Here is a 25,283-nt window from a genome sequence, read left to right as displayed (position 1 = left end):
TAGAGGCTGTGCTAGCCATCCATCTGGAGACCCTGTGAACGCTGCCCTGGCCAGCACAGCACAGGCACCCAGAACGGAGGCCTGTCCGTCAGTCCTGTCGGCTGCTGTGCCTCCACGAGCACGGGTCAAATTCACACGTGCTCCAGCTCTGCCCCGTGGAACGAGGTCTCTTACTCCACTAAAGTCACCATCCGTTTAGAGTAGCACACCCACCACGGTGAAATTACCTGTGTTGGGGTGTTCAGGAATGTCCTATGAATAGAAAATAAATCCATATTTAAAGGGCCTGGGTCCAGATCACGGACCAGGGGTCCAGATGTGACTCGGTTTGTTGCGTTAATTGCCTGATGAGGGTCATGAACGATCCTCGGGCAGGAGGCCCTGTCCTCAGTCCAGGATCCCAGGACAGGACTCACTCTGGGCTCCTGAGAAGTGTCCCCAAATCCACAGCAGGTCCTGCCACCACACCTGTGAGCCCGGCTCTCATGGGCAACTGCATCTGGCTCACTGCTGGCCACTGTGTCCTAGGCCACCGCCCTTCTGTTCTCTGGATCCGGCTTTGAGATCAAGCGAGAGGACAGGAAAATGGCCGAGACTAAAGTCCGCACCTCCACAGCAGGCCCCAGAAGGAGCACGGCACAAGGGTGGGGTGCAGCCGAGATCCCCAGCCCTGCCTGCTGGGGGTTTCTCCTCACAGTCTCCGCAAGTGGGGGGACAGGACACCTGGGCTATCTGAAGGTGGACAAAGGACCTTCCCTGTCCCTCCCCGTAACAAAGCCAAGGAGAACGTTCAACAGAGGGGAGACGTTGACAGGTGCCTTTGCAGGCACGGGAGGACCAGGGCTCTGAGCTCCGTGGCACCTCGCAGCAGACCTCGTAGGCCCCCACTGCCCGCATCCGTGACACGCAAGCAGAAACGACTTTCTTTCCTACCTCCCAGTGCTGCCCAGAATGGCTCACTTGGTTATTTATTTCCTAAACCCAGATATGGTGGGAAAGCAGCAGATCACCCAGGATGGAAGGGGACACTGTTTCAGGGGAGCAGGGCCGACAAGGAAGAGTGTGGTGGCTTTAACCGTGGCAGTCGTCAGGGGCCTCTAGGGACTAGCTCCTCAAAGGAATCCAGTGCCGGGCAGCTGCTCCGCCATCGGTAGGAAGGCAACAAGACACAGAAGAAGGGAGACAGTCAAGTAGAAAGGACATCCTTTATAAATAAGACATTCGTTTGTATCAGTATTCACAATAGAAAAATATACATTACTTCAAATAGACCTTCTCTGGATAAAACACCCCACACGTCCAGGACTGTGGTCTGACTTCACCGTGTGGCCTCTGCCTCTGTGCTTTCTGGGGGAGCCCCTTCCCGGGGGCCCGTGTGAAGGGCAGGCCCCTCCACACCAGTCACCAGGACGAGGTCCTCCTCCCCAGTCACTAGGGAACCCTGATGGGACAAGATCAGCCCATCGGAGGTCTGAATGAATAGCGGTTCTTGTCCCTGAGACAACTCATGGCACCCACTGGTAATTTCAAAAGCCACGGCTTCGCCAACAGCAACAATACTCTCCAGTCCTCGCTGGTCAGCATGGGCCTCGGGCCTGCAGGAGAAGTGGTCCGAGTCCCCTGCACGGCATCCCTGGCCCCCATCAGCGGACAGCGACCCCGCCTGGCCCAGCCCCAGCTCCCATGCGGTCCTGTGGGCACAGTCAGCTGGCACCGTGTCCACGGACAAAACCTTCGCCAGTGGACGGCCGGCTACCTCTGTAAGCAGGACATGGCTGGGGCTGGACCACTGGCCCTTCTGGTGGGAGTCCCACATCTCAAGGTTTCCAGACCCAGAAGGCGGCAGGGATTCCACTCCTGCAGTGGTCGTCAGGGTCCCGCAGAGACCCCGGCTCCTCCGGCTGTCCCCAGCATTCCAGGCTACAGAGCGTTCCTGAGCATTCTCTTCAGCGAATGCTGCCACCTGTCCCTGCATCTGCGTCCCGGGCTCTCCTAACCGAGGACAAAGACTCGGCCCACCGATGTGCTGACACGAGAGAGCAGGAGCTGCAGACCCACTCTTGGCCTCTAAGTCAGCAAATGCTTTAAGCTGCTGGCCTGCATGCAACACGCTTCTGTCACTACCAGAAACTGGCATCGTGTGGCTTTCTTCAGAGTGGTGAGCGATGTTCCCGCTGACATGAGGGGCACAACCTAAACAGTTCAGAAAAACAGGAACGCATATGTAGACTGTGGTACGGCCTGTTCACCACACTCTTGATCCCAAACAAGCCAGTCCAAGTTAATTTTCTGGCAAAACAAGTGGAAACCTAAACTCCTTGCTCCTTGGGACTGGCAGCTGCCAAGTACGGAGGAAGCTGAGAGAGCCAACACGGATTCGTCAGGTGAGGGGGGCTGGGTGCCGAGCAGGGGCCGGGTTCCCCCCACTGAATCGACCTGCCCTCCCCTGCCGCAGAATTCTGTAGGAAGTTCTAAAACGGAGAATGCCTCTTTAAACTGGAGACCTTAGGATCAAGCGGGTATCAGGCGGTTTTGGAAAGCGGTATAATCACTCAGGGTAGCCGTATGTTCAGTGTCTAGTTGATCGATTCTGGTGAGAGCAGAATAAAAACCAGAGTGGGTCTTGCTCCAACGTTAAATCTCACGTGCACTTAGAGCCAAGTCTCAGGAAAGCCAAGCCACAGCCATGGCGCGTCCTTGGGACCCTCCTGACAGCGAGCCACTCACCAGCACGCGGTGGCTCTTCATTTCAGCAAGGGATTCGAGAAAGCCTCCCAGACCTCAAGCCTCACGGGGAACGAGAGGGAACGACAGAACACGGGCAAGTTGGGAAAGAACTCTCGAGAAACCAGGTTCTCTTAGATCTGGCCCCAGGGGCGCTCGCGAGTGGCAAGCAGGCCTCTGAGCCGCGGGGCGCACAGCACAACGAGCGCTTACCCTCACCGGCAGCGGGGGCGCAGGAGGAGGGCTTCTGCGGGCCTCCACGGTCAGAAGGCTCAGGGGCATCCCGGGGCGGAGCTTCTCTTCTGGTCCTCTTCACCCAGGCCAGTCCCTCCTCTGCAGGCTACGAAGAGGAGACCCAATCAGCCAAGACTAGGAAGGAGCAGGCAAGCTCGTGCTTCTCCTTTCTGGAGAACAGCGTCCTGGGCTGAAGTCAAAGCACGGAGGCTCGGCGGCACGCACTCACCCGGCGCCCCCTTCAACGCGTGCCCACCTCGTTTCCCCGCTTCTGCTGGCCGGCTTCCTCCAGCCCGGCCCGGCCCGGCCCCCGCTCGGCTAGGACGCACTCTGGGAGTTCCTGCTTCCTCAGGAATTCTGTGATTCCCAAAGACTCGGCCACCTGTGGAGGAAGGGCGCACAGGGAGGCAGCACATCACCAGCTGAGTTCCAGGACCTAGGGAGCCTGGGAAGCCCCGCCGGGCAGCGAGGCGCCCTAAACACTGACAGCCACGAAGATGCGAAGATGCACATGAGGTTCGCAGAGCGGCTGGGGAGGAAATGGGTCCTTAAGCAGACGCCAAGCAGCTTCTTTTGTTTTTAATTCACTGCACTCTCCTCAGCGTCAGTCAGACACCAAAGTGAGTTCTCGCCCAGGATCCCTCCTGTTCTGAATGCTCACTGGTACCTTCAGAAAAAGAATCCTATCCATTCCAGAAGGAGGTCTCCTTTTCCAGGCAGTGCAAAGGGTGAGGGTGTGGGGTCTGAGCACCGAGCTGGGCCCCGGCTTCTCTGCTTCCAGCTGAGGGGACCTTCCTGATCCTGTCACGGGGACTGCAGCTGCCCCGGGGGGAGTTTGAGAAGATCAGATAAAGGTTACAAGTGACAGCTGTCACTACTTATGCAGGGACATAGGAAGGGAACACCACGGAGCAGGAGGGGAAGGGGCAGAGAAGGAGGGGCAGCAGATCAAGGCCCAAGTAGAAGACAGCCCCTCAAGTTCAGTGCCTCCCAACCTGCCTGTGTCCCCTGCGAGCTGAGCCACAGCCTGCAAAGATGGGTCCCCATGGGCGTGCACAGCGGTGCGTGTCCAGTCTGCCTTGTGACAGGATGACACCCACACCTGTTGAGCTCACAGTTTTAAAAACATGTAAGTTGGGGAGCCTGGGTGGCTCAGTCGGTTGAGCGTCTGACTCTTGATTTTGGCTCAGGTCATGATATCGGGGTCCTGGGATCAAGTCCCATGTTGGGCTCCCTGCTCAGCAGGGAATCTGCTTCTCCCCCTCACTCTCCCTCTCTCCCTCAAATAAATAAATAAAACCTTAAAAAGAAAAAAAAACCCATTATATTTCTATAATATGTAATTCAAGAAGATAAAATGCAAAAGCTTATTAGGTAACATTAAATATTGAACTTGTGTAAAACTAATGACCAAACTCCCCCCCCAAAAAAAAACCAAAACCCAAAAAACCCATGGGCTGTGTTCACAGCAAGGTTCAAGACTGCTTGCTACGGAAATAAGGTACTCTCTGCGACGCTAATGCTAGGAACAGGTGGCAGACCCGTCACCAGGTTAATGGACCCTCAAACAGCAGTTAAAGGCATCATGGCCAAAGTATTCCTTATGGTTGTGAACGAGGACAGTGGCTGCTCCACTTTGACCTCAAACTTGCTAGTTGGGTTCTTCTTTCCAGCTGTCTCTTGGCTCAGACAGAAGACCCTGAGGGTAAAGTATCCTGTGAGGACAACAGAAACTACCCCCTCAAGCAACAAGGGCTGCCCTGAGCTAGCAAAACCGCTCACGACCGACCCCAGCACAACGAGACCGGACCCTTCGCTGCTCACTGCACGCACCCACCCACCTTCGTCGCACATTCTCCTTATGTAAACCTGCATGTCTTTCCAGCACTTGGGAGATGGTCTTTGAGAAGCTAGTCCACTGTCCTCCCAATGTCGGCCTCACTGAAATAAACTCCTTTCTTGTGTCCCCACCACTCGTCTCTCTGCGTGAGGATTTTGTCAGGAGTGAGTGGTCGAGCCTGGTGTGTTTGGGACCCTGGCATGCCGGCTACAATTGTACAAGTACGTTTTTTAATAAACAGGCATTATTTAAAGCCATGGCATCACTCAGCTCTCCATTTCAAGGTGAGGCTGGAGGGCTGGGGGCGAGGGGGCCTGCCAGCGGGGACCCCTGAATGACGAGACCACGCAGGGCACGCTGTATCCAGCAAAGGGTCTTATCCAAAACAAGTAAGACCACATCAGTTCAAAACGTATTTTTATCCAGAACCCAACATAGCCACAGGAACTGGATGATGACAATGACAGTGAAAGGAAGATTGTGTCAGAACCACCAGTCAGCGTCTGCGAACCCGGTCACCCTCCCCAGCCCACGGTGGGCAGAAACCACACACCTACCAACTGCGCTGTTCCCTGACGTCAGCTGTGAAAGAGAAGACAACGGTGCTTTCAGGTTGCTGTCAGCCTCTCTGCTTCCTGAGGTTCCCCAAACAAACGCCATTTGCTTTTATACTTTAAAAAATGTCACGTGATGGGAAAAAGAGCTGAAAAGAAGTTGACTTTGAAGATGTCACTACTAAAAACGTGCTCCTCTAGGGGCCCCTGGCTGGCTCAGTAGGTGGAGCGCGCGACTCCCAATCTCGGGGTTGTGAGGTCGAGCCCCACGCTGGGTGTAGAGATTGCTTTAAGAAATAACTAAAAATAAAAACATTCTTCTCTTTAAATGGAAATCCTTCTTTTGGCAAAGGTAAAAGCAAAACTTTTTCCTATGTGAGACTGTTACCTTATTGTTGCTTATTTCCAGAGGCTCCTGGGAACGTAGACCAGAACCACTGAGGTAATCCTGACACATTTTCTTAACCATTTTGTGCAACTCTTCAAATTCCTTATACACAGCTGGGAACAAAGGTTTTGCTAGATGACCTGTTTCAACCTTCATGAAGATAAAGGTGACAAGAAAGATTTAAACCGGAGGCCGTGAAATGGCAAATACAGAAAGAAGCTTCAAGGTGGGAAGGATACAAGCTCCGCAAGCTGTCGGCAGCCCATCATGTCCTCCACTCCCCGGTCGCAGCCCAAGTGTGCCCAGCACTGTGCTCGGCAGGGACACTAGGATGGGCCAGAGCTCCAGCGGAGGGGGGGCAGGAGGGGACCAGCAAAGTCCTGGGGACGGGCCTGCAGGCGGGAGGAGCGCCAGGCCCTCGCTCCTCTGGGCAGCTCTGCCGGCGCCTCCCGCATCGCCAGAGCAGGCTCACCAGGGAGGAGAGCCTCGTGGGCCAGGGCGGCGAGGGCTGGGAAAAAGGTGACAAGGGCCTTGGGCTGGCCATGGTTTGCCGCCACCACTTGCTTGCCTCCAACACCAAGTTAAAACAGGCAGGGGAGGCACTGGCCCTGACACCGGGTGTCGGTGGGGCCAGCAGGCTTGCTTCAGCTCTGTCCTGGGGGAGGGAAATGATGCCAAACGGCCTGGCTTCTTCCAAAATAAATGTGAAGGGTGTCTTTCTAAAATAACTTCAAATGACCCCTCCATCACTTAGAATGGCTAAGACGACTCACCTTCGTCAGAAGAAACTCGTACACGGTCACAACCTGAGCCAGCCGAGGCAGCGCCAGCTCCACCAGAGCGTCTCGGTCACACTGGTGCAGAAACTACCAGAAGAAAGCATTTGACAGCCCTGAAGGCCCCAAAAGAATCTCCCAGTAGCCAACAAGTTGGTACAACAAAGAACATAAAAGTTCCCCCAAATCTCAGGGATGAAGCAACTCTCAACGATAAACATTCTGTGTGTTAAATATCTCACTTGCGCATCCACTAATGGAGTCTACGATCGACTCTGGAGTCAAAAGTCTGACTCCCCTGAGCACATAGTGGGAACCGGGCCCCGGGTCAGGAAATGTGTTCCCTACTCTCCGGGGACACTAATTAGTGCCAGAGATGAGAAAGCAAACAAGTCCCGGGCAGCCTGCAGTCTGGAGACCACCACCAAAGGACAGGCCAGGGAAGGGGAGGACCCAGGTGAATGCAGGGGTGGCTCGGTGGGGGGTGGGGAGAGAGAGATTCGGATGCAGGGAGGGCAAGGTCCTCAGGATAGGGGAAGAGTCAGGGAAGGGGGAAGGGGAGTCAGGAGTGACTGTGGGTTCCCAGCTCCAGCCCAGGCAGACCCTGGACAAGTTAGGGGTGGGAAGTGGAAGGTGGAGAGGTGTGCAGGACACCCAGGTGGGGACGTCTGAAGTCAGAGCTCTGGGGCTCAGGAAAGATGTGAATCGGGTGAACTGGCAGTACGTGTGTGTCAGCAGAGGGCCGATGGCTTGGGAAACCAAGGCGATGGAGGAGGGCGCCCAGGGAGGCAATGGCATCGGAGGGAAGGGAGCAGTCTCAGAGACAAGCAAGTGTTCAGGGGCTCGGGAGCTCACGAACCTCGCGGATCCTCATTTATTAAGCAGAGGTAATGAATGAAGGAAACCTGGAACTTAGTGCAGAGGCTGGTTAGGGTGGCCGCGTCCGCATGCACAGGGCACTCAGTAGATGGTGGTATTTTGAATGTTAATGGATGAATCGAGTCAAGGACTAACTTACCTCCTACTCTAAAAAATTAGTCATCCAGGATTATTTAACCAGCCCACCAAGAGAAAAGTGAATTCGCCAGCGTTTAAATTTCCCGCTAGAGCATGCAAGCTAATGAAGTTCTCTAGGAAACCCGCCTCCTCTCTGAAAACCTCTCGTTTCCCCTTGTGGGTGAGTTTGGAGGCCCTGGTTCCCTGATGGGCATCCTGAGACCCGCTATCTCACTAACTTGCTACCTCTCTCTGCTACCCTTCATTTCTTTTCTTTTCTTAATTTAAATTCAATTAATTTACATATTTAAATTCATTTATCAACAAATTTTTTTTTAACTTGAAAATCAGCTGTATGTCACTTCTTTTCCTTAAGATACTCACCTGGCCATTACCAGGCGGCTAAATACGTCCTCACCAGAGGCAATCTGGATGAATTTAGGGTTCTGCTTTTCTAAATCAACTCCATCAAATTCACTAAGCCTACTTTCAGGGGAATGGGATGGAGATTCCAGGGTTCAAAACCTGGAACGTGTTTCTACGCCTTAAAACTTTTCACAGGAAAACAGAAACCATTTGTTGTTTTCTAAACTGCTTCTATGAAAATATGGGTTATAATCATTCCGAGACTTACAAAGGCAAGCAGCTCTTGCATACCTCAAGCCCTCTCGTCATTTCAGACAGGGAAAGCTCGGAAATACTGCAGCTAATACCATGCTCGAATTCATTACACGCTTCATCTGATCACATTTCAGGTGAGCTGCTTAGTTGATCTGGGTATTTGACTTTTAATTCAGAAACCTAATAAGTGAATTGTCGCACACCATGCCAAAGACACAGGCTTCAAGAACAGGGTCTCAGGGCCACGCACCTCCTTGAGCCTGGCTCTGGCCCTCGGAGCGCTCTGTGCGCCTCCCGCACGGGCACCCCTGGGTGGGTGAGCTGCTCCGCTCTGCCCGACGACGGCTGTGCTGGCCTCCGCAGGGGCTGTGGACGAGTCACTTCTTCTGGGGCCTGCGTGTCCCTCTGATCCCAAAAGGGCTGAACAACTTCCGATTTCTGGTTCAGACACCAAGGCCTCTTCAGCTTCCACAGACTGGCTATTCTAGAGAGCGTTGCACACCCAAAATGAAACTATGATAAAGTCTTACACACCATAGTGATGAACTTAGGGCAAAAAAAAGGTCAAGTCAAAAGCAAAGGACCTACTAAATTATTTCTTCTTTGCATTTTCAAGACACATTAACTATAATCAACGCATCTTTAACTTTCCCAACAAAGTTCCCCTTTAAAACACCCGGTGAGTATCTGCGAACCAGGAAGACTGGGCTGACAAACCGTAACCCTGGGTGTTGCCCAAAATGAAACAACTTCTCTCACATCACTGTCATCTTACAAATTAAACTGAAATTTGGTCACTCAAAACTTACCCATGACTTTAAAAAATCATTTCTTATTGCATATATATTTCAAACACCATAAACTTCATGCTTTGAAAATACACGGTTCAGTAGATTTTCCTACACCGAGAAGGTCATGTAACCTTCACCACTGAAGTCAAAACATGTTTGTGTCCCCCCCAAGGACCCCTGTACTCACTGGCATCATTCCTTCTTCCCTGCCCCCAGGCCCCAGGAGCTAACTCTACTCTCGGTCTTTAGGGATTTTCACGGCTTTTGAAGAGTCCTGGGTCTGACACTGTCTAGCTACTTCCTCGTTCCTCACTAAACTTCCCGTCTGAAAATAGGAGCAATCCACCTCCATCTCCCGGGCCTGATGGACCGTTAAATGAATACAAGGAACACACTTCACGTGGCAGCTAGCACCAGCCGTGTCCTCTCAACTCATATGGAATTTTCCCTCTAAATCTTCATTACAGTAGAGCTCCAGGAGGAATGCCAGGTCAGTCTGTGGTTTCAGGTGCCATGAGTCTGCTCCTGGGAAAGGACAGGAAAGACACAGGCCTGCACATCCCTCCCCACTCCAGCAGCTGGAGGCTCCCCTCACAGGCAATCTGGACAGCCACCACACCCAAGGCCAGTGCCTGTATTCAGAAAGTCAAGTATCTATAAACTGCTTCTGCTGTGCTGTAGGATTTCATTATTTTTTTTAAAGATTTTATTTATTTAGGGACGCCTGGGTGGCTCAGGCAGTGAAGCGTCTGCCTTCAGCTCAGGTCATGATCCCAGGGGCCTGGAATCAAGTCCCGCATTGGGCTCCTTGATCAGTGAGAAGCCTGCTTCTCCCTCTGCCGGCAACTCCCTCCGCTTATGCTCTCTTACAAATAAATAAATAAAATCTTAAAAAATAAAGAAGATTTTATTTATTTATTCTAGAGATAGAGCAAGCAGGGGGAGGAGCAGAGAGCGAGAGGGACAAGCAGACTGCCTGCTGAGCAGAGCCCAAGGCAGGACTCGATCCACGACCCCGAGATCTGACCTGAGCTGAAACCAAGAGTCAGACGCTTAAGTGAGCCTTAACTTAACCGAGGCGCCCCTAGAATTTCATTATTGAAGGAGGTCGGAAGTGCCGGCTAGCCTCATCATCCTGAGATGGTCCTGGGCACAGCTGTTGTCCCTTGGGATTATTAATAGTGCCTCTTTCACTCTCTGAATGTCCTGCTTTGGATGATAAACTACATGTCACCTGGGTCCTACCTCAACTTAAGTAGAGAGGTTTCTCAAAAGTTGGGGTCTCACCAGCCATGAGAGGTGCAGAGCCGCCCCCAGCAAGGCAGCCTCGAGGGTGGGCTCTGAAGTCAGAAGACCTAAGTCTGATTCCCACCTGGCCGAGTCCTAGAAGACTGAAAACACTGCTGCCCACAGGGGGCATGCAATAAACAGTACTGTGATTGTCTGTGTTATGACTGAGCTGACGCTACAGGGGAGCTAGTACTTGAACCCTGACACAGGGCTGTCCGTGGTTCGACCACCAGACTCAGGAAGGTGTCCAGATACCTGCTCCAGCGCCCCCTCCAAGGAGCTGATCTGTAAGCCAGAGTGGCTGCCAGCCTCACCCATCCTTCAGGAACCCCTGTCCCACAGCAGGGAATGAGGCGGCTGGAGCAGACAGGCACCCCCTTTCCAACCTCATCCGAGTCACTAAAATCACACACTCCCACCGAGCAGCCACATCGATTCCAGGGCTGGTTTCTCTAACATTTCAGAAACTGCAAACACAAGAGCCTGGCCAGACAGCCAGAAATAACGGCCAACACGAGTCAAAGGAAAAGGAAGAAGGGAGGTTCCAGTGACGCGGGTGAGGGTGACCAGAGGCCTGCCATTTGTTAACGGGATCCGTCTCGTCTGCATTTTGTAAATAGCTGACCTTGTACGCGGCACACAGACGCACACCACACGCTCCGGAGTGTCGAACTGCTGTCAGTAAATTCTGACGTGGCGAACACAGATGACTTCTGTGTGCCCTGTCTGATTGTGACTTTCTGAAGGGACAAACACGAAGGCTCACCCTCCAGGAAGCGCCCCTGTAGGCCGCTGCCCCCAACTCAGACCCTTCCCAAGGCCACTGTTAGGTCAGCAGCAGCCCAGAGTGCTCCGCGGTTAGCTCTGCCCACTAGGTCTAAAGAATCAGCAGCTCTGTTCCCACCGAACGTGCTCAGTGAACCCCGCGACACGCCGCACACAGGACACACATGTCCTTGCTTGTCTGGCGGCAGTGGGGACAACGGTAGGGGAGTGTCAGATGCCCGGCGCCGGTGGTCTGGGCCCTACCTGAGCCTTTCCCAGACCCCCATCAGATACCAGGATGGGCAGGAAGGCTGCGGTCTGCAGACAGAAACATTACCTGCAGCCCGGCCCGTGGCGACTGGGCCCCCTCCTCACTTAGAAGGGCGGGCGCGGACGGCCCCGTCGACGTCAGGCTCACACTCCTGTCCCCTGCGCAGCCTTGAGTCGCACCTCCGTTGGCCTTCTCAGACAGCAACACCTCCGGCGGGCCGTGGCCTGGATTCAGTTTAAGATGCCGAGCCAGGCCCCCCTTTCCAATGTAGGATTTTTCACACGTCTGACACTTAAAAGTCTTAGGCCTCAGGGAGCAGCTGGACAAGTCAAAGGGCACCTGCCTCTCCCCCTGCTCCTCCTCTTCGTCCACACTCAGTTCTGAATAATCATCAGAATCCGACAAGTGACCGTCAGCCAAATCCTCCGTTTTTATGAATTTATAATCTTTAGCTTTATACTTGGGAGGTCGAGAAATCCGTCCAGAACGTGTTTTCACTTTTAAGGATTTTTTTAGTTTCTCAGTGTGTTTCGTGTGCAGGTTGGAAAGAAATAAATTCGCTGATCTGGATGACACAGATGTTGCCTCTGGTGGGTCAGAAGCTGACAAACGAGCCAGCGTGGCACCCTGTCCATTCGGAGCCAGTGGCTGGAGGGCGGGCAGTGGACTCTGTACAAACACCTGAACGGGAGGGGAGCTGCTCGGGCAGCGTGGCTGGGGCGCGGTGCTCAGTGGGGGCTGCGCCCGGAGCCCCAGCACCCTGCAAGGCCTCGCAGGCAGCTGGCTCAGCCTGGCTGGCTTGGGCTGGATGGTGGCCAGTGGGGGCACTGGCCTTTCCTGACCTTTCATTTCTCCAGATGTTACCTTGACACAAATGGCTTCCAGTTGCTTAAACAGAGAAAGAGAAAAGCATTATGTTTATCAACGTTTCTACAATTTTGCTCTCATCTTAAATGTATTATTGAAATTGTTTCTAAGTTGTAAAATACATCTTACCTATAAAAGTCTATTTAATGGATCCATACTGTTTACAATGGTGTTTCTCAAGCTTTCTGACCAGACCCATGTTATATTTTGTATCGCACCCATATGTGCACGCGGAAACATTTGCATACACAAAGTTCACGAAACTACTATTTCTACATAAATGCCTTCTGATAGTATCTATTGCATATCATTTTTTAAAAAATACTAGTCATAATCCACTAAATTGACTTCATGACCCAATAACATATATTCTTCTTTATGGTTTTACCACATTTGTATTTACTTGGAATTCCTAGTACTCTAAATTGGACTCAATTCAATACCTAGGCTCATTTTCTTGAAGAGTTTTTAATGAAATTCTAGAAAAAAAAAAACCCCATAAAGAGCAATGTAACACAGGTTCCTACTACCTGTGTCAAGGCATCAACATTACCCCTTTAAAGCCCTCTGCTCTCCTCCCAATCTGCGTGCCCTCTTCCTTCTCAAAGTTTATTTATCGTTTTCACACATTTTTTAAAAGATTTATTTATTTGAGAGAGACAGTGGGAGCACGCGGGGAGGGGGAGAGGGAGAGGGAGAATCTCAGACTCCCCACTCAGCACAGAGCCCAACACAGGGCCCCATCCTATGGGCCCGAGATCATGATCTGAGCCAAAACCAAGAGTCAGACTTTTAACCAACTGAGCCACCCAAGCGCCCCTCTCACACATTTTTTATGTTACCTATATAGATATTCCTAAAAATATGCAGTTCAGTGGCTGGTTTTGTTTTGAGACTGTATTTATTTATTTGACAGAGGCAGAACACAAGCAGGGTGGAGGGGCAGAGGGAGAGGAAGAAGCAGGCTCCTTGCTCAGCAGTGGGGCTTGATCCTAGGACTCTGGGATCATGACCTGAGCTGAAGGCTGACACTTAACTGACTGAGCCACCCAGGCGCTCCTGCAGTTCAGTTTTGACATGTTTTTAAACTTCATGTAAGTGAAGGCAACTCGGTGGGGCTTTTTCAGGTTTTTTATTCCCTGTCTGGCTTGTGAAATTCATGCACATTGGGGTGTGTAGCTCTCATTTACTCTGCAGTAAGAAAACACTCTCCCGTTGATGGACGACGGGCTCCAACCTTGTGCTCTTGTGGTGTGCTCAGAACCTTCATGGACGTGTGTGCGTGTGTGTGAATTTTTCCAGGGCACATGCCTAGGATTGGGGTGCTTACCTTCAACAACTCTTTAACATCTAACAAAATTTTAGGGGCACCTGGGTGGCTGTCTGTTGAGCGTCTGACACTTGGTTTCAGCTCTGGTCATGATCTCAGGGTCCTGGGATCAAGCCCCACATCGGGCTCCATGCTCAGGCAGGAGTCTGCTTCAAGTCTCTCTCCCTCTCCTTCTGCCTCTCTTCCCACTTGTGTGCTCTCTCTCTCTCTCTCCAAAATAAATGAATACATCTTAAAAAAACATTTTTATGCACGTGTTTTTTGACACAGCAACTCCACTTCTTGGATTCCATAAGAAAGAGGTACAAAGACGTAGATCCTGGAGGTTCAAGACAGCATGGTCTGTGATAGTAAAGCACCCACCAAAGGGGAGGGCTGCCATCAACGGTGGTCCACAAATAGTGATTGAGCAGTGACCACGTGCCAGAGACAATGGCATAGGTGTTAGAGATATAAAGGTCATGAGCTCAGGGGAGAGGCAGCAAAAGAGGGCTCAGGGCTCACAGTGCAGAAAGAGTCAGCATCTTTGTCAGGACAGAAGGGGGAGACCAACCCCATCACCCAGAGCGGTTTCCCCACCCGTGGCACAACTGACATTTCGTCCCGCTGACTCTTCGCTGTGGCGGCTGTCCTGTGCTCTGCAGGATGCTCACAGCACCCCTGCCTCTACCCACTAGATGCCAGTAGCAGCCCCCCGCCTGTGACAAAAATGCCTCCAGACACTGCCAAACGCCTCCATAGGGCAAAATCGCCCCCTGGTTGAGAACTGCTGACTTGGGGCCACCAACAGGTCCTCTTTGGACCTGACCCTATACCGTGTGGAGGATCAATAAAAATATCACACAGGGCAGAAAGACACCTGTCACTGGAATCAAGCTGGAGGCCATCTGTCTGTCTCCATGTGATACATCTACCACAAACAGCAGAGACGACTCAACGACTAGTTTAGGAGGCCGTGTAACAGAGCTGGCGCCAGGGGCCCATGAGGACCACTCCTGGGGTACTTGTGAATCCAATGACAATGAGCTTTTAATAGTCACACTTGTTTCACGTTACTACCACTTATTCTGTCTAACCTCTTGGGATATCACCAGATAATGCCAATACACACCCCCCCAAATCCTACTGTTTTAGGGGTACCTTGATGGCAAAACTGGTCCAATTTTTAAATCTGCTGGAGACTCGTTTACCACGTGGGTGTTACACTTGATACTCTGTTACATATTTATTTCACTCAGCAAACTTTTACTAAGTATCTGTGTGCCAGTGTTTACACATAAGCCAGTGTGGGTGAGGAGCTGGGAGACATAGGTGAAGGGGATTAAGAGGCACACACTTGGAGCTATAAAATAAGTAAGTCACAAAGGCGAGAAGTACAGCATAAGGAATACAGTGATAATACTGTCCTACGTTGTATGGTGACAGAGAGCCACAACTCTTGCTGTGGTAAGCCCTGAATGATGTACAAACTTGTGGAATTGCTACATTGTACACCTGAAACTAATTAACATTGTATGTCAACTATACTTCAATTAAAAAACAAAACAGGGGCGCCTGGGTGGCGCAGCCTTTGAGAGTCTGCCTTCAGCTCAGGGCGTGATCCCGGCGTATATGGGATTGAGCCCCACATCGGGCTCCTCCGCTGTGAGCCTGCTTCTTCCTCTCCCACTCCCCCTGCTTGTGTTCCCTCTCTCGCTGGCTGTCTCTCTCTGTCAAATTAATAAGTAAATCTTAAAAAAAAAAATTAAATTAAAATTAAAACAACAACAACAACAACAACAACAGAGAACATAAGCCAAGTGCTAGCCTCACCCCTGAGGCGGTGGGCAGCTTCCCCTGCCATGCCTTGTCACTTGCAGACCTGCTGAGTCAGGGTCTCCTGCCCCACAGTCTGCACTTTCAAAAGCTCCACTGATGATTCAGAAGGCAGATTGGGCTCCCTAAGGACACAATGACACCGTGGTGTGAAAGGTGTGGTTAAGAGGCAGCCTTGTGGGTGGGGTGGGGGAGGGCCTGGCTTCCCAGGGGAGGTGACCTAAGAAGGCTGAAGAATTTTGGCCAGGTGGAAAGGTAGTCTAGGTGTAAGGAAAAATGTGTGAATGCATAGCCATGAAAAAGGCCGAGGCATGTTGGAAGAAACTGTAAATGTTTCTATGGCACAGGAACAGGGAGGGTGGGGAGGGACGTAAGTCAAAATCTGACGCACGGGAGTGCATCCATTGGTCTGTGCCTTCTGAACCACGCCCCCACCCCACAGAGAACACAAAGCCTGGGTTCTCTAAGGGCACAGTCCACCCCAACCCCACCACTGCCTGTCCTCCTCCGTATTTTCAACAGGGACTCACCCTTCGACAAAGTCATTTCTGATCGCCCTCCACCAGAAATAACATCTCCCTTTCATAAGTTCTCTATTTCTTTAGATCCAGCTCTTTATCTCTAGTTTCCTGACCTTGCTCAGAAGTTACCTGAGTCATGTTTTACCTCGTTGGTTAGATCATAACCTGCTTAGGTGCAAGGTACACATCTGCTTTGCTTCTGTGGCTTTCCATGGCACAGCTGGGGCTCGAAGGGTATCAGCTTACTAGGCAGCAAAATCACACTATCGTGAAGGCAGGGAGAATTCATGCCATCCCAGTTAGATCAGCTACAGGATACAATCATGCTGCTTCATTCTGATGAAGTGTGCTTGCATTATGGAAAATGTCATTTTTGGACTCTTTAATTGCCATTCTAAACCCAAAAAGCTGGGGTCACATTCAACAGGTGCTAGAGTGCAGCCACACCTGGGGAGCCCTGGGCAAAGTCCCTCAACCTCCCTGAGCTTGTTCCTCATCTGTAAAATGCTGATACTAACACTTTCATGAGCCTGCTGAGACACGGACTGGCACAGGGCCGGGCATGGAGCAGACTGCAAACAGCAGCCACCATCGCCCTCCTGACTCCAGACTCGCTGTGTACCACCTATGCCAGAGACTTCTGTTTCTTCAGTATCAGCTAGAAGGCTCAGACAAGGAGCCATTGCTCCTCCCGCAACTAAAGGAACCAAAGCCCAAAGAGGTTGGGTTACTCAAGGTCACACCTCTAGGAAACAGTTTGGGCAGAATCATAGCTGTCTTCTCAAACTTTAGCAAGACAGCTTTCCAGTTTTGATCACCAACTGGGTACAACTCTAAGCTGCCAAAATCACTCCGTGGAAAACAAACAAACAAACAACAACAAAAAAAAAAAACGAAGACTGCTAACAACAACGACAACATCAAAGACTGTTGATTCTATTCTCCATCTATTTCTTCTAGTGGAAGAAGCATCTCTCCAGCAACTGTGGGGTGAGAAGCGCCAGTGTCATTTGCAACCCCAGCTCTGAAAGGGGAATGTGGCTTTACAGATGATGTGAAAGACCTCGGGCTTCAGGAGGTTTAGGGGACCCTCTGGGCTTGGAAGACCATGCTCTAGTTTCAACTTACTTAGTAGCCAAGAGCTGTGTGACTCGCGAAATAATCACACTGAGAAATGATGTTTTGTAGTATAGTGAATGCTTTCATGTGTTTGCTTCATTAAGTGTATGTCAGGCTCTGTGATGGGCACTGGGGTTAAATCCAGGCACTACCACGCAGGCTGGTAAGTCCTGCATCGACCTAGTATAATGTGCTTAACTCTGTCCCAAGTTCCTGCGTTGGCACTTGCTGCACCTTCCACCGGAAAAGCTCTGCGGGTTGGTTCCGTTTAATGCATTCAGGTCTCAGCTCCGGTGTCAGGCCTAAGGACTGCTCACTCTAAAGCGGCACCCTTGTCGCTTCCAGAACCTCCCTCATGTCCTTCACTGTGTTCGAGGCTGCACCTAGAGCAGGGCTTGGAACACAGCGAGTGCTCAGCAAACGCGGGATTAATGACAAAGGCCTGAGACAGGAGCCAGGCGGCACGGAGGGACCCCGAGCAGCGCTGGGAAAGCCGGAGAGCGACACGGCCCGGGGCCCCGCAGGCTGGGCGAGGCGCGCTGGAGGAGCTGCAAACGCAGGAGCGGTGACAGGCGGGGGCGGACGCTGCCTCTCCTGCCGGCCAGCTCCGGGGCCGAAGAGGGGGCGCGGGGACGCGGGCCCCGGTCCGCCAGCCGCGAGGCCTCGGCCCCCTCCAAGCCTCGGTTTCCCCATGTCCCTCCCAGCGCCTCACCTGGGGCGGCAGTAGGCGCGGCGGGCGCTGGGGCTCCGCGCTGGGGCCCTGCTGCAAGGCGGCCTGCTGCGCCGCGTCCCGCAGCCGCCGCGCCGCGTCCTGCAGCACGAAGGGCGGCGGAGGCGGCTCGGCAGACGGCTGAGCCTTCGTCACCTGCTCCAGGACCTGCCGAAGCTGCTCGGGGCCCAGCGGGGCCGTGCGAGTGGCGCTGTCCCTCTGGCCGGGGGTCGCCCGGCCGCCGCCGTCCTCGCTGCCGTCCTCAGCCTCGGGCTCCGCGTCCGCCATAGCAGCCGACACTGGGACTCGAACCCGTGCAGCCGAGCGACGGCGGCTCAATTATGCGTCACCTGGGAAAGGGGCGGGGTAGGGACTACGAGTGCCCCGCAGGCCAAGACACCTCGGAAGGCGACCGCACCTGGGCGAGCGGGTCGGTGGGTGGGGCCTGAGTTGGTCCCGCCCCATCGCCTCTTGGCCAAAGACAGAATGAGTTTGACTCTCATTCGTCACAGATTTAATTTTCAAATATCACTCTTCCAGGAACTAGATAGGGTCTCCCAGGAGAAGGTCTCCAGAGTTCCAGAGCCCCTTAGCCTAGCATCACACTATCCAGAAGTTCTCAAGGTCATGTGCATTAGAGCCACAGAAGATCCTGTCTGGTCCCACCTTAAGGCCTTCTGATTAATAGATCTGGCAGCGGACCCTAACTGTGCTTTTTTTTTTTTTTTCCATATATATATATATATATATAATGAGTTTTATTTTTAAGTAGTCTTCGTGTCCAACGTGGGACTTGAACTCAGGACTCTGAGGTCAAGCATCACATCTCCACCAACGGGCCAGGCGACCCCAAAGTGTGCATTTTTTAGGGGAGTAGGGGCAGAGGGAGAGGGAGAGAGAAAATCCCAAGCGGGCTTGATCCCACCACCCAGATCACCACCGGAGCGGAAATCAAGTCTGACGCCCAAGCAACTGAGCCACCTAGATGCCCCCCAAAGTGTGCATTCTTAACGTGTGTGCACCCAACCCCAAATTGTTCCCAGGTCAACCCACTCATTCAGACTGGACGCCCTTTAAGGGCCAAGAGGATATTTTACTCAGTGCTCAGCTTAGGCCCCAGCCCAGAGCGCAAGATTAGGGAATGAATGATGCATGGATAAATAGGAAGGAGGGAAGGAAAGGGGGAAGGAAGGAAAGAAGGAACGGAGGAAGAAGGGAGGGAGGGAGGGAGGGAAGAAAGGTCAGAAGGAAGGAAGGTCCCCATCCTCTTCCACATTTCAGTCCCATCCATCCCAGCTCTATCACTTCCTCTTCAGCCCAACCTTTCCCAATCTCCCCTCCTCTTTATTCTCCTGGTTCTGTGTGTTCTTCCCATGGAGTCTTGCAACTGCTGGTGTGTGCTCCTTTCTTGGCTCCCCTCCCCAGAGATGGCAGTAGGGCCATTTGTTATCAAACAGTTAATAAGCACCTGCTGGGTGAGTCACCTTCCCTGCCTTCAGCACTGTCCTGCCCTCTGTATACAGTCTAGGCAGGAAAAGGAGGAAGAAACTGGCATTTGCAGCAGAATATGATGAGTGTCTAGATCCCCACAAAAGGGGGAGATTGGGGAGCCAGGCTGATGTTCGAGAAGCTTCCGGTAGACCTTCTGATCATTTTTCTCTCCACATGGCCATTGTCATCATCATAGTTACGATTCACGTTGCATTCACTAAGCTCCCTGCTGTGCTGTAACTTAACTCATTAGAGGCCTCACTATGGACTGGCCAGAGGGGAGATCAGATTTGTGGAATTTGTTGAATTCCTCAATCCTTTCTTTTTTTTTTAACTTTGAAAGAAAGACTTTCTCATTTTCCCATCCTCAGGTGTCAGTAAGGTCCTCTCTGACCCCTAAGCCGAGAACTGCCCTCCCCGTCTAGAGCAGAGTATCACCATTTCATCACGTTTTTGAGCCTGTAGGGGGAGGGAGGGGGACTTTTCCTGGATGCTCTTAGGTTTGGTCTTTAGGGGGTCTGTGAATTAAAGTGACAAAAGACAGATTAACAAGAGAAAAGGCAAAATTTAATCATGCATTTTTATTCATGTACCTAGGGAATTCACAGAAAAATGTGACTCAAAGAGGCAGGTAGAACGTGCGGGGCCTATGTACTATCATAATAGGGGAAGAGAAGAGGGGAAGGGCACTTATGGGAAACCAGATGCCTTTTAGGAAAGATAAATGGACCCTCACCAGAGTAGATGGGAGATATGAGTTTTGTGACAATCGCTGTGTAGGTGTGATGGCAAGGTCTCTCCAGGGACAGGAGTCCATCTTTCCTTATTCTCCCAGGGAAGGGGATTTATGACAATGAATTCTTTTGAATTCTTTGGGAAGGCTCTACTTTTAGGCAGATAAGACTTTTCAGGAAATCAAATGGCTTCTGCTCAGAATAATTTTTATTTTGGACCCCTTCCGGCCTTGTTAGGTCGGCGCAATGCTCTGAGGGCAGCAACCGCAGCCAGCTCCTCCTCTGCTGAGTCAGACAAGGTGCCTGGCACACATGTCCAAGGCGTGACATCCAAAGTGTCTGTACTCATCAGCAGCCCCAGGTTCTCCTTCTAACTAACTGTTTGTAAGAACAAGGGTTCCATCACTAGCATTTAGTGAGCACTTTTAATACACGCTGAGCTCTTGCCAAGGGCTTTGTGCCCCTGGTCTGTGGCCTTGAGCTACTACGGAGTTCCACCAGAGCTTAACACACATTTGAGAAACGAACAAATGATCTAGTAGACATTCTCCCTGGATATTTTTCAAACATGGCTAGAGATCCTGCTAGACCCTGATATAAACTGGCATTAACCCTAAAATAGCTGGCTTTTGTGTTAAACTAAACATGCCTAACTACGCCCGGAGACTTGAACCAGCAGGGAGAAATTCATCCGGCTGCCTTCTGGCTGCAAACCGCAGAACCAAGAAGGGAAAAAATGTGAAGCCTAAGACCGCTCTGAAAAGCAAGAAAGTAGCAAGAGAAGGTTTCCAGATGCTTCCCCAACCAGAAAACCTCACTAAAAACATGGCAGTCGTTGGCGGGTCATTGTCTTCAGGGGGGTCAGGATTTGTGTCTCTCTTTTACTGGTCTGCTTCCCACCTAGAATCAGGAAGGGTATGCAGTAAGAAGGCGCTCCCTAAGCATTTGTGGAATGAATTAACTCCAGGCCTGCATTTTCAAGTCTAAGAGCACCGTGAACCCTGGAGACTGCACCGAGGGCCCAGAGAAGCTCTACATTAGAAAGCAACTGGCGGTGGCATCTGAAAGCATCCTTAAAAAGAAGACCCCAATGACAGCTGCAGGTGTGCACAGCGTGCGGGGATTTGGAGGGATAAACACGCCCGGGATCCTGCCCTTTCTCCCCACTGGCTTCCCCAGCCAACTTCTGGGCCGAGTCCAGAACGATTCCGGATTCCGCGGCTCTCTCCCGTGTGCGACTAACAGCCCTTGAAAAGCATATTTAAAAAAAAAAAAGAAAGAAAGAAAGAAAAAAAAAAAGGTAAAATGAATTGAGAAATGGGAGGACGCGAGAAAAACGGGACTTTCATTGGCCCGTACGGGGATCGAACCCGCGACCTTGGCGTTATTAGCACCACGCTCTAACCAACTGAGCTAACCGGCCACCCGACGGCGGGCCTCATCCGCTAAACCTACAAGGTTTCTACGCCTGCGCGGGGTGGGCAGTGAGCTCAGTGCCTCTACCCCAGTTGCCGCTGTCGTCATCCCCGCTGCCATCCCCATTGGCCAGAAGAAAATACCGAAACTCTTTAAAGGAGGTGGCTTCTCACAACCAATGGGAAGCTCTCAGGGGGGAATGCAAATTATGCCTTAGACCTACGAGGCTTGGCTCGGGAATAGCATTTTCAAATATCGCGACTCAATGCTATTTTTTCTCCGAGAATCCTTCCAGCGTGGAAACTTCGTGTATCAAGAGCTTTTGGTGTGGCTAAATGAAGCCTAGAAAATGCTGAAAACCAGATAAAGAACAAAACAACCACCGAATTCCCCACCACCCCAAAACAACGGCCGCTGAGGTCTTGGTATCTTTCCTGACAATCTTCTCTCACTGCGCAGGTGTATTTAAAAATGTGTATTTGGGGGCGCCTGGGTGGCACTGCGGTTAAGCGTCTGCCTTCGGCTCAGGGCGCGATCCCGGCGTTATGGGATCGAGCCCCACATCAGGCTCTTCTGCTATGAGCCTGCTTCTTCCTCTCCCACTCTCCCTGCTTGTGCTCCCTCTCTCGCTGGCTGCCAAATAAATAAGTAAAATCTTAAAAAAAAATAAATAAAAATGTGTATTTGGCATTCAACCTCGTTAAAAGGAATATAATTTTTTATCTTTTTGTACTTAATACTCCGTCATTATCATATCCCTAAGCAATTGCAAATGTCATTTTAAATAGCTCCTCAGTGTTTCCTTGAGTGGGTAAGCCATAGTCTCCCCAATCTCCCCCTTTTTTTAATGTCTGGAAAATGTCTCCATTTTGCTCTCTCTTGTTAACACTGTGTTTCGAAGGACAAGAATGGATGAGTGGAGGCAAAAACAGGTAAAGCCCTCTGGGCAAAGGGGACTGTCTGGGATGTCAGGTATCTTGTCCATTTTGCTTATAGCTGAATGTCCAGAGCCTAGGCACTACCTGGAATAGTAAGCATTTAATAAATGGGAGTGAGGGACGCCTGGCTGGCTCAGTCAGTAGAGCATGTAACACTTGATCTTGAGGTCATAAGTTTGAGCCCCACCTTGGGGGATAGATTGTACTTAAAATACAAGATAATAATAAATAGGAATTAGAGTGATGAATGAGCTAATTGCAAAGTCACAGCATTTTTTAAAATATTTTATTTAGTTATTTGACAGAGAAAGAGCAGAAATGCCACAGAGAGAGGGAGAAGCAGCCCCCTCCCCCAGCAGGGGGCCTGAAGTGGGACTCGATTCCAGTACTGGGATCATGATGTCAGCGGAAGGCAGTTGGTTAACCAGCTGAGCCACCCAGGTACCCCTTGACGTCACATTTTAAAACAAGTCATTTCTCTGTTCAAGCCCTCCCCTTCTGGCCCAGCCCTGATAAGGTTGCCAGATTTAGCAAACAATTTAGTGTATGTCCCATGCGATATTTGGAACAAAACCATATTAGTTGTTTATCTGAAATTCACCTTTAACTGGGCATCCTGTACCTATCTGGCAAGCCTACACCCAAAGCAGCACCCATTTGAAAGACCCCCCCCCCATGCTCCTTTCCCCCCTGCCCCTGCCACAGCCCCATCACCTCCTGGACTTTGCTCACCAGGCCCTGCTCCTGCCTTGGGGCTACTGCACTTCTGTTCCCTCTTCCTGGACCCTCTCCCTCCCTCGTGTCCTTCTGTCTCTGCGTCTATGTCACATATTCGGCGAGCCTTCCTTGACTGCCGCCCGCCCGCCCGCACTGAGAATCCTGGCTTCTCCTGCTTAGTACTTCGTCCGGAGCTTGCTGCAGGAGAGCGGCCACCTGCATTTTGCACCCGCAGCTCCTAGAAGTGACCGGCACATAGCAGATGGTGGATCCAGGTTTGTCGAACGAAGCTCAGATTATCCATTGCGGGTGTAGCCCTGACACGAACGAGGCGGAATTCAAGGCTCGGTTCCTGGGTGGGCGGGCCGGAATCACCTGGCAGATGGGCAGGGCGCGCCAGGGCAAGGCCGCCCAGGGGCGGGCCCGCGGTGGGGGAAGCGCAGTGACTGAACGCAGACGGTAGGGGGCACCCGAGACCTACGCGTCGGCTGGGCACCTGGAGCGGGGGCTCCTCCCGCCAGTTCTCACTCCGTCTTAAGGTCTTTGCAAGGAGTCCTAATTTTCATTCTTTGAGTTAGGAAAATGCAAACTCATACATGATCAGCATTAAATGGTACAGAGTTACCGTTCAGGTTTTTAAATGTCTCAGGGGGCTTTTTAAAATGGTCCCTTTGCTTTAAACTCAACTTGTAAAATTTGTCATTCTGTTTATAAATTGGAAACCTCAGTATGAAAATCAGGATATACTGTGTTCGTTTGCTAGGACTGCCTTAAACCACAAACTGGGGGATCGAAGAGAAATTTATTCTCTCACGGTTTTGGAAGCCAGAAGTCCAAGACCAAGCCTCAGGCAGATTGTGGCCTCCTTCCCCACACTCATGGATCCCAAGTTCTTGGGACAGTGCCTGGTACAGAGTAGGTGTTCAATACGTATTTGTTGAATTAATGTTAAATTCATCGTGTGTTAGATTCATTCAGTTGGAATTTTCCATTCAGAAAGGTGCCCTTCCACTCTGGCAACATTTCAGAGGAAGAATGTTCCTGAGGGAGATTTGATAATCTCTTATCTTTTTTCTGGAACACCATTCTTCTGAGTTCCAAACTTCAGGGTTGAATCTCTCATTTTCTTCTCTTTTCTTCGGTCCAGGCCTATGTCTGTTGTCTATTTCCTGAACAACTTCCTTGAACTATCTTCCAACCTTCTTTTTACGTTTTGTGTTTTGACTTGGCACCCTGGAGTGCAAAGGAGATTAGGAGACAAGGAGAGAGCAAAACACTTTGAATGTGGAAGCTGAATTCTTGCCAATTGATTCTGGAAAAAAAGGAAAGAAATGGGAGGAGGTGGCGCAGAAATTAAATGCTTCATTGTATAATATGTACTGTGCCAAAGCTGTTAGACAACACAAAACAAAAAATAGACAAACAGAGGGATTTTTCAGATGTTGCTTCTTATTTGCTACAACAAATCAGTTAGTTCCAGAGACTTTTTAAAACTGTCCTTCCAGGGGTGCCTGGGTGGCATGGTCGATGGAGCATGTGACTCTTGATCTCAGGGTTGTGAGTTCAAACCCCATGTTGGGTATGGAGATTACTCAAAAATAAAAAAAAATTTTTTTAAATTTTTAAAAATAAAAAGTGTCCTTCCTTGAAGCATGCACATTAGCTGCAAAGCTTTTACAAAGGTCTCTTTTTGAGGTAAGAGAGCCTCAGAGGCACAGGGAGTTAGAAGTTGGAGATCTGGGTCCGAGCCCAGGATGGCCACTAGCAAGTGGGTGATCTTAGCAAAGGCCTCTCTGGGGCTCCCACAACAGGCCACATGGCCTCTACAACCTGTCAGTCAGTTCTTCCCTATCAAGGGTTAAAGTTTGTCCTGAATGCTCAATAATCATTGGAAATCAGGCTCATCCTTGTCAGAACTCAAGCCTTGTTTCCTGAGTGGGTGGGTCTGAATCACCTGGCAGGTGATAAACAACAGGTGACACTTGATGATGCCTCTTGATTAGTGAACAGCATTTCCTGAGCATCTGGGCAAAAATCAAGCGGTATTGTATAGTGCATCACGGACATCTGATTTAATCTACACGAACACCCTTTGGAGTGGGTATTCTTAACCCCATTTTACAAAAGTGAGAAAATAGTGCTCCTGTGATTTGGCTGGGGTCTCCTGGTGTGATTCTCTCTTCTCGATCACTTTAACAGCTGAATTCTAATGCTTTGTATCCTCCTTTTAGGAAACCTTTTCTTAAACTATATACCTATTGTTCTGAGTGCCTTTTTCTCAGAGATGTGCATAGACTCTCTTAGTCTGAAGTCGATCTGTTTTTGCATCCATGTTACACATCACATCGTCAGTAGGGCTTGGTTACCTACCATGCT

General features: G+C 51.0%; 1 protein-coding gene and 1 non-coding gene across 5 annotated transcripts; both read right to left on the bottom strand.

Annotated features, from left to right (window-relative positions):
- Positions 1 to 1,191: 1,191 nt before the first annotated feature.
- On the bottom strand, positions 1,192 to 17,964 carry ZNF839 (zinc finger protein 839). Of its 4 annotated transcripts, XM_034642736.1 has the most exons (11): positions 17,615 to 17,736; positions 15,260 to 15,387; positions 11,317 to 12,138; positions 8,384 to 8,617; positions 6,514 to 6,606; positions 5,741 to 5,890; positions 5,356 to 5,380; positions 3,626 to 3,777; positions 3,215 to 3,340; positions 2,938 to 3,064; positions 1,192 to 2,193 (listed from the first exon to the last, which is right to left on the bottom strand). In XM_034642736.1, exons 3-11 carry the CDS (start codon positions 12,097 to 12,099, stop codon positions 1,319 to 1,321), a joined length of 2,565 nt encoding a protein of 854 aa, XP_034498627.1. In that variant the 5' UTR covers positions 12,100 to 12,138; positions 15,260 to 15,387; positions 17,615 to 17,736; the 3' UTR covers positions 1,192 to 1,318. The 4 variants fall into 4 exon arrangements, with proteins under 4 accessions (XP_034498627.1, XP_034498625.1, XP_034498624.1 ...); XM_034642734.1 differs by lacking the exon at positions 15,260 to 15,387 and having other exon boundaries at positions 2,944 to 3,064; positions 17,615 to 17,964; XM_034642733.1 differs by lacking the exon at positions 15,260 to 15,387 and having other exon boundaries at positions 17,615 to 17,959.
- Positions 17,965 to 21,185: 3,221 nt separating this feature from the next.
- On the bottom strand, positions 21,186 to 21,259 carry TRNAI-AAU. The gene has a single exon. It is a non-coding gene; the product is annotated as a tRNA-Ile (tRNA).
- Positions 21,260 to 25,283: the final 4,024 nt, after the last annotated feature.

The sequence above is a fragment of the Ailuropoda melanoleuca genome, chromosome 14, assembly GCF_002007445.2.
Source record: "Ailuropoda melanoleuca isolate Jingjing chromosome 14, ASM200744v2, whole genome shotgun sequence".
NCBI lineage: Eukaryota > Metazoa > Chordata > Mammalia > Carnivora > Ursidae > Ailuropoda > Ailuropoda melanoleuca.
This window is presented reverse-complemented; position numbering and strand designations above follow the sequence as displayed.

Bases quoted from the DNA above. Each gene is read 5' to 3' on its own strand.
- ZNF839 (XM_034642733.1), bottom strand. From the start codon at position 17,899: ATGGCGGACGCGGAGCCCGAGGCTGAGGACGGCAGCGAGGACGGCGGC. The intron at 8,618-11,316 runs GTAATGTTTCTG...AACGCTCTCTAG, and splicing joins CGCCACGGGCCGGGCTGCAG to AATAGCCAGTCTGTGGAAGC. The intron at 3,778-5,355 runs GTAGGTGTGTGG...CCCCCGGGGCAG, and splicing joins GTCAGGGAACAGCGCAGTTG to CTGCAGTCCCCGTGACAGGA.